This window comes from Passer domesticus, chromosome 5 (assembly GCF_036417665.1).
Source record: "Passer domesticus isolate bPasDom1 chromosome 5, bPasDom1.hap1, whole genome shotgun sequence".
NCBI classification, from domain to species: domain Eukaryota; kingdom Metazoa; phylum Chordata; class Aves; order Passeriformes; family Passeridae; genus Passer; species Passer domesticus.
In genome coordinates this window covers 11,555,768-11,569,492 of record NC_087478.1, presented here as the reverse complement: position 1 = coordinate 11,569,492, position 13,725 = coordinate 11,555,768, and the positions used below count along the sequence as shown (strand labels likewise).

General features: G+C 39.1%; 1 protein-coding gene across 2 annotated transcripts in view; it reads left to right on the top strand.

Moving 5' to 3' along the window:
- The window catches only part of RELN (reelin), a 275,939-nt gene that overhangs the window by 75,489 nt on the left and 186,725 nt on the right, over positions 1-13,725 (top strand). For both annotated transcript variants that reach the window (XM_064421959.1, XM_064421958.1), the window contains exon 3: positions 4,706-4,841. In XM_064421959.1, coding sequence (XP_064278029.1) covers positions 4,706-4,841 — 136 coding nt within the window. The remainder of the gene's footprint in view (positions 1-4,705; positions 4,842-13,725) is intronic.

Below are 13,725 nucleotides of genomic sequence, written 5' to 3'. Positions count from 1 at the left end.
TCTCCTTGTATGAAGTTCTGGTTTAGAAAACTGTTTTCTAAGGAGGATATGTCATGCTGTAATACAGAACATTATGTAGTTACATAACACAGGGTGAAAGTCAGAGCTATTGCAGATCCATGTTTCCCAGACTTGCAAAGCAGAGAGAGATGTGACTCTCCTGCATTTATCTGTACCATTAGATGCTTCCCAGGCTCTGTCACTAGAAAAGATCATATTTTGTCTTCCAGGGGCCCACATGGAAGAACAGCTGCTGTAATCCAATCTCCCTTTTGGAGAATCTACACAACAAGGTGAAAATAATAATGAGTTTAGGATCAACACCTGAATTTGGGCATTTGTGGACCATCATTTTCACATCTCACACACCTTTGTGTATGCCATCTTATAAAAGATGGAAAATATTTCCCTGCATTATCTGTTGCAGCCCTAGAAGTGGTTCCGATTATCAATTAAATAATTTTAAACATTTAAAGATTGAAGTTATGTATTTATCATCTGACTTTACCTAAGCTTTTCCTTCCAAAATTTTTCTCTATCCCTGCATTTCTTATATTAATTTTATCCCCTGAAATCTACCTCTTCACATAGAAGTTCTTTGAATCAGTGACATAGTGTATTAAGTAGAGCTAAGCACTTTTTTTTTTAAAGTTTACACAATAAAACAGCTGCTGAGCTCCCTCTTGAGAGGCACTGAGAATGTCTAATTTCTGTCCTAGCAGTGCTGTTGGCAGGTACAAAGGATGTCTGGGATTTGAATGGTTGTAATGGTTATACTGATCATACTGAGACTCCTAAAGCCTCAGAAATTTTAGGGGATGGAGAATCTAGAAAGATGTCTGCAGCATGTCATTATGAGGAGTGCGCACTGTAAAAACCAAGACAAAAGGAGTTCAGAGAGATGCTAACAGCTTCTTTGCATGCAGCACATTTTAGTGCTGTGGATGGGTACCTCTCACAAAACTTTGAGTCTTCATTAAGTCACATGGAAACACTTTATTTTTTGCTAAAGTGTTTATAAAGTTTTATACAGGATAATCTCAAAATTTTACCTAAAGATTATTAGTTTTGTGAAACTTTGTGAGACTAGAGGTGAATGCACACAGTTGCACTGGTCACCAAGGTGTGAGGGAGATACCTACACACAGCAGAGACCTGAGCCCCTCTGAAGCTGTCAGAGGTACATACAGGGTCCAGTTTTGTTCTTAGAGCTGCTGTATAATCAGGCTTGTCTCATAGTCATTTAAATTTTTTGCAGCAGAATGTTTTTTCACTTTTGTACTTTGATTTGGTATGGGGCAAACACACAGTCTGAGAAGCAGCTGACCAGTTTGGAGAGGGGCTGGAGGAGAAAGGTGGAGTTGCCTTCCATAACAAGGAACTGCAAAAAGACGTTTAACAAAAGGGTGGAATAATATTCTTTGCCCTTAATTTAGCAATTTCTTAGCATAAATTGAATTTACCTTTTTTTTTTTATTTTTATCATTTTTATGTTCACATTTTCAATAGGAAACCTTGGAATTTAAGCATCAAAAAGTTTTTTAATATTGTTGTCACTGAAGTCTCATTATTTAATTGCTCTTAAATGTTCTGAAGGCTCTGAACTCCTGGAAGCAGTTGATGTACTCAGTAAAGGTCCAGCAGATGAGGAGGGTTTTTTTCATTGTAATAATATAACAATCAATTATGGATAAAATATAAAAATAACATGGCGATAAAATGATAAAATTAGGATTTGAATGATTGCTGTACTATTCATTGACTTTTTTCTGAAAAAGAATTGAATGACTTGGGGTTTCTTCCTTGTTTAGAATTTATTCTAGTAACTGCAAAATTGTTCTTTTTAAAACTGTAAATCAAAGGAAAAATAAATTCTCCACAGATGTTGTATGTGTTTGATGTATTAGGCACATTTTTGCAGTATACTGCCTGGAACCTAGGGAATTCATTAACTCACAAGTTGCTGCCAAGGAGGGAAGCAGTCACATTTCCCAGGCTGCTCTGCCTATCCCCTGGCTGGGGGATGTGTTAGGGCAGCCTTTGTCCTCCCTTGTGTTTGGCTGGCTCTGGAGAAAGGGGAATTTCTTCAAACTGAAGGGCTGTTCCAGCTTGTCCCCTGACAGCATCTGTTATTTAATTACCCTGATAGTCCGAGGCTGGCTGTTCCCCACTGCACAGCCAGGGATGATGAGAGATGAGAGCTGGTCCTGCAGCAGCCCCGAGACCCCAGCCCACAGCACTGGGGTCACTGGCTTAGCACAGACTTAGAGAGAGGGACAGGCTTTGGGAATGAATCAGAGTTATCACCTGACACCCTGGGCAAAGCAAAGCAATTGCCTAAATAGCATTTGCTCTGTGGGGGACCCCTCTGGGCATATTTTTGGACACACTTGTCCCAGCAGAGCACTGCTGCAGGACTTCAGCTGTGAGAGCAGGGCAGTGAGCCTGGGCACCAGTCAAGTGGGATTCCTTAAGGATGTTACTGCCACCCCTCTCAATTAGCCAAGAAAGACAAATAAAGCAAGAAGTGGCCAAACCTCATCTGTATCTAGTCCATTGCAATAAAGAAAAGTCAGTAAAATACCATCTCTCTGGATATCCCTATTACTGATCTCCAGAAGAGGCTCCATTCAGGGAGACGAGCCTTCTCTGTGACTACCCTGACACGATGAGCTTCAGCTTCATTTGGGGATTTGAGCTGTGACTGTGTGAATGACAGAAAATCTCATGTGGATTTTCAGTGGAGAACTGACTGAAAAACTCTGAATGAGGAGGTTGTGCTTGTTTGCAAAAGATGCAGGCATCACTACCATCACCTGCTGCCTCCTGTCACTCCTGGGATGGATCACTTAAATTCACTGTGGCTCATTTCACCCACCCAAAAACTGAAGCTGGTTTAGAATTTCATAGCCCTGAGGATAAATAACATCCATAACCTTGAGCTATAGTCTGTCATCCTCACTAGTACCTAGATTTCAGACATTGTTTTTTGTCTATAAAATGTGGATTGCTTATGAGACAGCCCCCACTCCATGCAAGGTGCTGCTGGCATCCAGTCCCTGGGGACCCCAGGTGGAGCAGTGTGTTTGCATTAGGAAGGATTTATCCCCCTCCTTGATGTAAAACTCTCAGTTGCAAACTCCTTCCACCTCTGGAATCTGTGGGGGCTTATGAGAAATTGCTGCATTCATGTTACAGGAGAATTCCCAAAAACCCCGTAATAAAGGATTCTGAGACTCAGCGATTGTAGGCACACAGTTTGTGGTGGCTGGGAGTGGGGCTGAGGCTGAGCCTCATCCCCAGTGGGTGCAGCTGTGGAAGCAGGTGAGCAGCACTGACAGCAATGAGCCATGGAGTGCCCAGGGGCACCAAAGGGAGCAGAGGGGACACAGGGGCAGTGCATCAACATGCGGGGATAAAAGGTTGGGCTAAAGAATAGGAATGGCAGATGCTTGCAGCCTTCTGAAGTGATATGATGTTTTTCTATGTGGGCAGACACCTGAAGCATTCTGAAGTGGTATGGTGTAACTCTGCATGGGTTGGAGCTTTCTGGAGTTGTATGGTGATGCTCTGTGTATTGTGCCCATCTCAACTGTGGCATGTGCTGTGACAAGAGATAGGTTTTATTTCTATGCTGTTGTTTGAATTGCAACAAGTAAATTTGGGAAATACCAACCACTATAAACTTTGAGATGCAATCACTAAGTCGCTGATAGTGACTTTTTTGAGCACAGTAATGCCTGCTCCCATTGCCTTTTCCTCTTGAGCCTATTAGCAATGTTTCAGCCTGTGTCACTGGTTTCTGATATGAAGGTTCAATATTTGAAGTAACTTGGAACAAGGCATTATCTTCAGATAACTGTATTTAAAAGAATAGTTTCATCATTTACTCTATCATGTAGGAGTAAAGGTCTAGCAATCCATTCTGGTAAGATTGCCTTCCTTTAAGCCAAAGAGTGTCAAACAAACAACCAAGTTTGCACTACTTTGTATGAAACTATGAAAGGGCTCTAAGGGGAGAAAGATTGCTGTCAGACATTGTGTTTACATTAAAAATACAGTTCTTTTGTCTAATGTTGAACTGCAGTGAATTCCAGAGGGAGGGATTAATAGATTACATTTACATTCATTTATGTATTAGAAGCATATATGAAAAAGAAATAAAAGAAAATAATCAAAGGAACATGTACTGGTAAAACTGTGGAAGATTGCTGCTTTTACTTCACATTGGAAGACTTCGTGAATCCAGAGTTCATCTGTTATTCTCACATAGATGTCTATTAATAGATAGTACCGTTCTCTAAGAGCTTCATTTTTCGTACTATTTTTTTTTTTTTTCTTCAGGTGTTATTTTGTTTTAGATATGTAATGAGTGTAAATGAATAGAATAACTGATTTACACTAGCTGTGATTCAGCTCCTCCTTCAAAAATGCAAATACATCCTCTGGTGTTGGCCTCATGAAGACTAGTAGTAAATACATGGAGCCTTGCAGTAAATGCAAAGTCAGCCTTAGCTCAGGCAAAGGTCAGCTCCAGTATTTTCATTGGCATTAATTCTAATTACTTGATGGCATACCCCCGGGGTTGTTTCATTCTGTGTTGCCATGATGACACGCATGGCAAACACATTTCTCAGTCTGTTAGCACCTTGCAATGAGCCATTAACACTTATTACTGTTTCCTTCCTCTGTGTCTTTCCCCTAGGAATTATGTCTGACCACCAGTTTGGAAACCAGTTCATGTGCAGCGTGGTTGCATCCCATGTGAGCCACCTCCCCACCACCAACCTCAGCTTCGTTTGGATTGCTCCACCTGCAGGGACAGGCTGTGTCAACTTCATGTACGTATGAGAGCCGTGGGCAGGCGCTCACTGTGGGGGTAATGGAGCCCTCCAACCCACTCACACTGCCTGGGTGAAAGAGTCAGAGTGCACTGCCAGGTGTGGACTGTCATTTGAAGTCAGAATATTGAGCTCTTCCTGGCTGAAGTGTTTCTGTGCATATCGGGACTTCTTGTTTCCAAAGCAGGAAGTCTAGCATTTAAAAGAAATTGATTCTTCTTAGTAATTAATCATAAGATCCTTTAAGTATATAACCCATTTGCACTGACACAGTCTTATAACTATTGCATTTAATATGAGTTAGAACACTATACAAACATTATTCATATTGTAAGCATCAATATAAAATACAAGTATTTGAGAGTAGTTATACTCAAGTATTTACTGTTCCAAATTTTAAACCCTGAACTTCTGATGAACCAAGAATGACCAAGAGGGATTTTTTGGTAATTTGTTTTAAAGACATAAGTTATGATTTGATGTTTTAGCTCCAAATAAAGTTCTAACAAAATAGCTTAACTTTAATTATTAGCATATATATTACTATCTTTTACCTTCAAGTAATTTCTAATTATTTGTCCCAGAATTTTATAGACCAGATTTGAGAGACAAAATACATTGACAATGCAGTCAAAAGTAGAGAATGTTTCTAGTTTGACACATTCAAGAAAAAAAGGCAGACAGCTCCCTAATTCAATGAGTGAATAATTGTAATATTTCAGAGGCATGTTTCTGTGGCTGTCCTGTTGTCAGAACAAGCTTTCTGAGTATTATTCCTTTTCAATCCACACTGGAAAGCAGCAGGTAAGTGGCCCCTACAATCAAGTTGTTTGACTTTTGTAAAAAATAAAAATGAGCGACTGACTTCTTTGACTACATGAGTTGCTGATGGTGAGCACAGTACCTGTAGATTGATTTACCTGTGACTTTGATATTTCCCCTTACCTACATAATACACTTTTTTGCCGATACTTTCAGGATACATTATTTTTTAGCTGTGATGACCATGTCAATACATTTTTATTTCTAGCTCTCTTTTCTTCTAAACATCTAACAGCAAATTGAGAAATAATAATTTCATGATTGGTAACTAAGTTGTGAGAGTGTTTTTACTGTATATACAACAGCTGTATATACCTTGAGGAAATCTGTCAACTATAGGGTTTATACAACCTTTAATTCCTTTCTAAAATGTTTTCTTTGTTGATAAAGTTGAAGTTCCTAAAATTTGTTTGAGGTGCCTGTACATCATCTCTGTGTACTCTTGCTTACTCCCTTTCTTTCTTGAATTTTTTCTTTTCCTGGCATTCAAGAAATATTTGTTGAGTTTTTGGTCCTAACTTGCAGAGTGACTGTGACTGTATTTGTTATGAGATGTGAGTTTTGAGGTCATGTGAGTTTTGAAGTCAATTCTAACCAGTCATTCATTTTCCTGTGGGTGATTTTTTTCCATGGTTTTGTATTGGGTTTTTTGTTTATGTTTGCTATTGTGGAAAAAGACCTGACAAGTAACTCTACAGAAATACAAATACTACTATGAATGCTGAATCTCATTTAAGTGAAATTAAAGGAGTATTTTCTAAGGCAATGAATCCTTGTCTGTCTTGAAATCCATGGAAGGTTCAACAGTGGCTTCAATGGAAACAGAGCTAGACCAGCATGGAACAGTTTTGGAAATCAAACCCGTAATTTCCAGTTGAAGCCATAATTCACCTCTTTGCCATTAGCACCCCTTGAACAAAGGTGGTGTTCCCACTGTGTTAGTGAAGTCCTTAGCCATGCAGAGCAGAAATCTGAATTTTTTGTTGGCTAGGTAATTTGCAGCATGGATGTAAACCCACATCTGGCAGGGCTGAGAGTTCTGATCCTGCAGAGGGGAGCCCAGCACCACAGCTGCTCCCAGGGTCCCTGGGTCAGTCTCGGTGGCTTTTCAGAATGTTTCACATGAGGTATAAGGATGCTACGTGAGTGACACTGTTTTTTCTTAAGGTTGAGCAAAGTGATGCAGTTATATCAGTTTGCTTTCCTGTAGAACAAATTCACACTGGAATGGAAAGGCTCAGCTTCTCTGAAGTTGGTGTTTACTCCAGGATCACACTTGTCTGCAAGAATACTGGGTAAACGTGATCATCAGTTAAAGGAAATGTAAAGAGGAGAAATATGTTTTACCTCTAATCCTCCTCCTCAATTTTTCTTCAGCTGCCCACACTTCCTTGCCTCAGCTGGTGTTTCTCCTGCTTACTGAATCACAAGTTGCAGTAAACAAAGCTATTTTTGTGGTGCAGTGTTAGTCTGCCTACCTTACCCAGTTCCCTGAATACCAGAGTTCCAGAGGACTCTATCTTGTCTCCCTTTGTGCCTTTATAGCAAATAACAAGGTTTTTCTTAACACTTTCAATTTAATATAAAGTTTAAATTTCTATGGATTACATTTAATATAAAAATTCAATTTTTCTTTAACTTAGTATAAATTGGAAGTGTTTACAAAAGATATGTGAATTTATAGACTCTGGCTATAGTTCAGTATAGGTAAGAGCTTCCTGTACTGTTTGTTGCTAATTTGCCTGTGATTCAGATCAGCTCATTAGTCTTTGACCTCTCTGGGGATGGATAATAAGGTTATTAATTAGCATTGGCTTTGACGTGCGATTTTTGAGTGTTGATTTCTCTCCCTGGACAATTCTCAGGAGGAACTGAACAAAGGTCACCAGGCAAATCTCTCACAGGTCAGATAGCTTTTGCTATAGATGCACAGATAGCTTTTATTAACTGCACACACTATTAACCTGTTCTGGCTTCCACAGAAGAAGTGGAATTCTGTGGATGTGACACAAAGTCACAACCCAGTAGACATCATGGACAAAATTCCCTTTCACTTCATCTGTTCTTTTTGGTGTGCTCTTCTAGAACTCAGTCCTGAAAAAGACAGGAGCCCTAAGGCATGAGATTTGTGTGGTGATGCTGTCAGCCTCTTCTTCCTTGTATCTCTTGTGTCCATTGGTAAGCAAACAAACACAACAAAGGGGTTGAGATATTAAGATACTAAATTTCATAAAAATCAGTAGCCAGGCAGACCATATATACATGCAAATTTGGACATTCCCAACAATAATTCTCCCTGCTGCAACGTGATTTATTTATAAACTACCAGAAATATTCCTGCTGTCAATGTGTCAGTTCCCAGTCCTTGCATTTCCCACCCATGGTGAAGGAGGATGGCTCCTGGCCACAGTCAGGTTACTGAAACAGCCAGTGAGGGACACACAAGGGCAGTGCTGTGCTTGTGGGGCACAGTTCTGCAAGGAAGATGAGCTTATTTCTGTGTATGTGAGATGCAGGGGTGCAGCAAATTGGGATTCACACCAGCTTCCTGGCACAGCACTCGGTTTCTTTCCAACCCCACTGGAATATTCCTAATCTCTGCAGTTTGATGTAGTCCAGTTATTTCCATAGCACACAGTGCTGTGCCACTGCTGGCCCTAAATGCAACGTTACCTGATGGAGATGTGCATCTTTCCTTGGCTCAGTGGTTCACTCAGAAAGCCTTCTCCCCAATTTCACCAGGAAAAGGGGTAGTGTAGAGCCCTGTGCTCCATGGGAGAAGGTGTTTGGAACCAACTGCACTTGTTTCTGTGCAAGATGAGGCAATAGCTTTTTCTTTTACACTAGTTTTGTGCAATTTTATTTTAACTCTGTTGGGTGTTTTTCCTCAAAGTACCTTGTTATGGCTACTAAATGAATATTAGACGTACCTTTCTATGAAACACTTCTAAGAGAAACACTGAGTGCTGTTGGTGTTCCTTAGTGTGATCCTTTAGTGTATTTTCACCATAGATACCTCCAGCTGAGTTGAGGAAATGAAAACTAAAATGCGTCATTTAGATTATTAGAATAGTTTTTTTAGCAATAACTTAGGACTATGTTAAACAGGTATTGAGCACAGGGCCTCCCAAGCAAATTGGCAGGATCTGTAAATGCTCTTTACCACCACAAAATACTAGGCCCTCTTTTACACTAACAAGTAATTTCTCTGATTGTGTGCAAATTTGTAAAATATTATCTTCATAATCCTTCAGCTAGGTTTTGCGGTTTGTGATTTCTGCTCTAAGCTCACACTAACCTAGTTAAAGCTCAGCCTGACAGCAGGGATAATAATGGCTGTTAAGCAGGGTGGCATGCTGGGCTGCGTTAAGCCTGTTGTTTTATAGATGGCTTAACTTACTAGTTTGCAAAAGTGATAAAGCTGACCCAAATAGCAAAAGCATGTTTTGTTTTGACCACCAGCAGGGTTTTATTGCAGAAGTTCCAGCTACTGTATTAAATAGAATTGCAGGCTGTAGAAAGTATATAGAAAAATAAGAATTTTTCTTATGTAACCATTTGTGTTAGTCACTGAACAGGTGTTTAATAATTATAATTGTGTCTATATAGTCATTATAATTTCTATTAATGGAAGACTGGACTTCTGTAAAGCTATCTGCCTGAGCCTGTAGGTAGAGCCTAATAAGCTAGTAAATACTAGAAGGTCCAATCACATTTTGTGACACATAATTAGCACAGTTTATGGTGCAAATGGCTCAGTAGGAATGGGGAGAGCTGTGGTGGTCTCTCTCTGTGAGGACAGAGGTAAGAGAGCAGAGGTGGCTGAGACAGGGCACTGACACATTACTTCTGCTGAGGCAGGAGAAACTGATTCTCAGCACAGATCCTGGAAAAAGTCTGGGACTGAAGGCTGAGGCAGACAGCTGAACTTTGGAAGAAATTTTCAAGAAAGGAGATGTGTTTTTCACTGAGAATATGCCTCTTCCCATAATCACTTAAAGTTCCAACTCCTGTCTGGGAAGTTTGAAGTACCCTGTTCCAGAACTGGGTTTTTCCTGCCCATGTGTTTAAGCCTGTTTCAGGAACTGGCAATGGTGTTAATTATGAACTCAAAATACCATGCTGTACAAACACTACAGAGCATAAAGTCTGTGATTGAGAGACTTGGTTACCTATTTAAAGCATTTATAGAAAACCTATGATTATAATTATAGAAATATTGAATAAACAGCCAAGAAGATTACATGCTTTACTGTATTAGTTCTCTAGCCAGGGTGGGAAAGATCTATATTATCTAAAGGAACCACATTCCCCTGGTGAACCACTTAGCTAAACTGCCATTTAAGACACTGTTTACTGTGGTTTTTTCAATTGTTTGAAAGAAGTACAAAGGATAATCTTCAAGATTAAGTACACAATTATGTTTGTACACAATGATAATATAGACAAATAATAGCATAAAAGTAAACAGAAAACAGCATCTATCAGAAGTGAGGTCCCTTAAGTCCCTTGCATTTATGTATCATCAACTCTCAATTATATGGTTGTGTATGTTTTTCTCCCTCACATTTTTATCATGACACAGAGTTGTACTCTGAAATACACTGTTGTTCACAGTGTTCTAGTTGCTACCATATTTGAAATCTCTGCATTCATTTGAGGATCCCGCCATAGCACATATGAAAACCTTAATGCACAGATAGCCTTGACTCTGGGGTTTTGTAAAGAAGCAGCTCCCTGCTTCAGTAAGTGCTGCATTTCTCTTCCTACTCTTTACTGCAACAAAAGGGTGAAGAAGGATGTTTCATAGCTCTCTTTGTGATATTGGTGTGGACTCTGAGTCAGGGATTGTATGAGCAGCATCAAATAAGAGACAGTCATTGCTTACAGTCAGAGTAGTTCCAACACTTAGCCCAGTGTTGCTATCTTTTTTTTTTTTTCCATATTGCTTATAACTTATGCCTTGTAGGAAAAAAAAAATCATCAGTAATTGTTCCTTGCTGGTGTGTCAGTCTAGTGGAACTATGAAGAAAAATTACTCCCTTGCTTGGCTTTCCACTTCCCTGGGTAGAGGCATTGTTGTGCTGTCAATCAACATTATGTGCAATATTCTGAAAATCACGAGCCAATATTTGATTCCTATCTTGGCTCTGCTCTCATGTCCCATTTTGATGTGGTGCCCAGATTACCTCCTTCATCTTCTGTGTTTGTTAATTTCCAGTGAAATGCAAACTCTGTGCATGGAATCATTGTGGCTCCTCTAACTATGACCCTAAACAGCAAAGACTCATCTGACTATGCAGAATTAAATTTAACTTGTCTGTTAGTTCTGTCTTAGTTTTGTCTATTTTGTGTAAAGCAGACTGAGGTGACTAATGAGAAATCGTGGGTGTTTTCAGAAACTATTTTAACAGAAGATAGTTACACAAAGGGTACTGTGCTGATGAGTACTCAAAAGTGTTCAGAGCAAAGCACGAAAACCATGAGAGAGGATGAAAGCTGGTTGCACCTAATTGTCCACTCCTAAAAAGGGGTTTTCCATTGTTTTAACTGGGTATAGGATATGTGCCTATCTCCAGGCAGGTGTTTGTGTGAGCTGTGTGTCTGTGACTCCCCTGAGGGTTAATGGGTGTGCAATCTGGTTCCACACCTGACATTCAGCTCTACATCCAGGGAGAGGTACCTGCAGGAATACAGGGTCTCTACTAGCTTCCTGAGGATGTTTCAAATTATTTTGCTACTTCTAGGCAGCAAAATTAAGATCCAGATCTCTATTGACAAAAATGGATCACTAGCTACATAGCTTGCTTGTGGACCTTTACATAGGCACATATTTTAAGATTTTTAAAATATGGATTGGAATCCTACCCAGACAGACTCAGCTGCCTAAACATAAGCATCCTGTCCCTAGTCATAAAAATGAGCTTTTCATCCCCACCACCCTCAACAGTGGTAACTTTGTGTCAAGAATTTTTCAATGAGTGGGCTGCTCAACAGTTGAAATCTGCTGAAGGGTATGAATAAAAATGGCAACTCTGTAAAGTTCATAAAATCATGCAAGTTTTTCCTTTTTCCTTGTAGGTCAAATCTGTTGTGTAATATTCTCTCAGATGACTGATATTCCTACTAAAAACCCACTTTAATGAGAGGACTACTCTTTTTTTAAGCTTATCTCCACTTGGTCAGACAACCGGCCATTTGTGATTTTAGACTCTTCATGCTCTGTTGTAGGTATAAGAAAAGCAGAACCAACAAAGCCAGAAAAAATGGTTATGTGACCATGTATTTAAAATAAAAGCACATGAAAATTCTGTTGGTGCTAGTTGAACTTATATCCAAAGAGGTGCAAAAAGCATAAAAATGCTACTTCTCTCAGTGTTGTGTAATGCCAGAGTAGAAACTGCAATGTTATGCTGTATTAGGATTTTTCTTTTCTTTGTGTGATACAAATTTATTATTTCACATACTTGTAATGTATGATAACAGAAGGAAGTTCAGGATAACCTTTGGCTTCTCTGTTAAGATTTTGTTGTGGCTTCATATAGGATTCTGGAACCTTCTCCATGAAATAAAATGAAATTTAGTAGTTTTCTACTAGCATTATCTAAAGAATAAAAAGGTCATGGTGAGAATTTTTTCCCTTCTTACAAATGTTAATTTAGCAATTCTAGAAGCAGAAATTAGATTTTACTTTCTTCCTTTCCTTCACAACATTCACATTATTTTTGTGCACGAGGCCATCAATTTACAATCTGTGAATCAGTTATGAGTAATTGTGTTTAAGATTCTCTCTTGAATTTTGATAAAAATATCTCTGAAATTGAACCTCAGGGTGATTTTTCAGAATTTAGTATTTTAGTTTATCAACAACATAAACCTTTGTTTCATTCAAAGCATTGCTTTATCTTCCCCTTTTCTCAAAATGGCTTAATTTTGAAAGCATTACTGGAGTACAGTACAGAACATATTACACACACTCCCAACACTTTGTTTTCAGTAACAGGTTTTCTTCTGTATCACAGCAGTTGAATGAAATATCTTTTGCCTAGTAATAATTCATCAATAACAAACCTTTCAAAATGACATCCTAGAAAAAATATGCTGGATGAAATAGCCACTAACCAGTTTTGGGGATTTTTTTTTGAAAATGTTAGCTATAGAAAGAGTGAGCACTAAACATACCTGGAACTATTGTCTACAGGTAGACATAGAGTGCATAAAACATGAGTGCAGGCAAAGGCAGAGGACAATTGTAAAAGATGTTTTAGGAAGATAAATTTCAGTACTGCAGACGAGCCTGTACAACTAAATGCCATGTCTGCATGGAAGGTCCTGGAACCCTGGAATGTCTCCTGGTGGATTGTTGGAGCCTGATCATTTCAATGCCATCTCTCAAGCAGAAAATATGTCCAGTGCCAGAATGAGCTGGAGTCAAGTGCATTGCCTTGTTTTTGGGGAGTCCTTGACTTCTTGCAAGGGACTGTTGCTAAATGACTTGGTGAAGAACTTGATCCTGCAGGGTGCTGAGCACTGCCCTCGGTCCAGCAGAGCAATCAGGTGTGTTCATGCTGTCATCAAAGGCACAGGCAACACTTTCCAAATTTTTTAAAATTCATGCCTTCACATTATTTTTTTTTTAATTTTGCTTTGTGTACCCAGGTCAGGGCATATGAGGATGTTCTGACCGTATTCTCAGTTCACACAAATTAACTTTTCTCACCTTGTTTGTTTGGATGATCTTTGATAGAGTGATCTACAAAATATTATGTAGACACACAGTAATATTCAGGAAGGAAGAAATTCTCCCTGTGTCTGTGTAACAATGGTCTCCTCATGATGACTTCTAGCAAAAGTTTAAATCCAAGAAAGAAACAGTGCCTAAACTTGAAGACAACAAAAACATTTGATCAGTTTTGCTGCCCTCCTGCTAGGAAAACTTGATTTTGAGTATTCAGAATGACCATAATCTCAAATTATCTGTCAGAATGAACTATGTTGTAAATCAGTTATCGCCTAGAAGAAGACTTGAAGATGCTACACCAATTCAAATAATACATTTTTA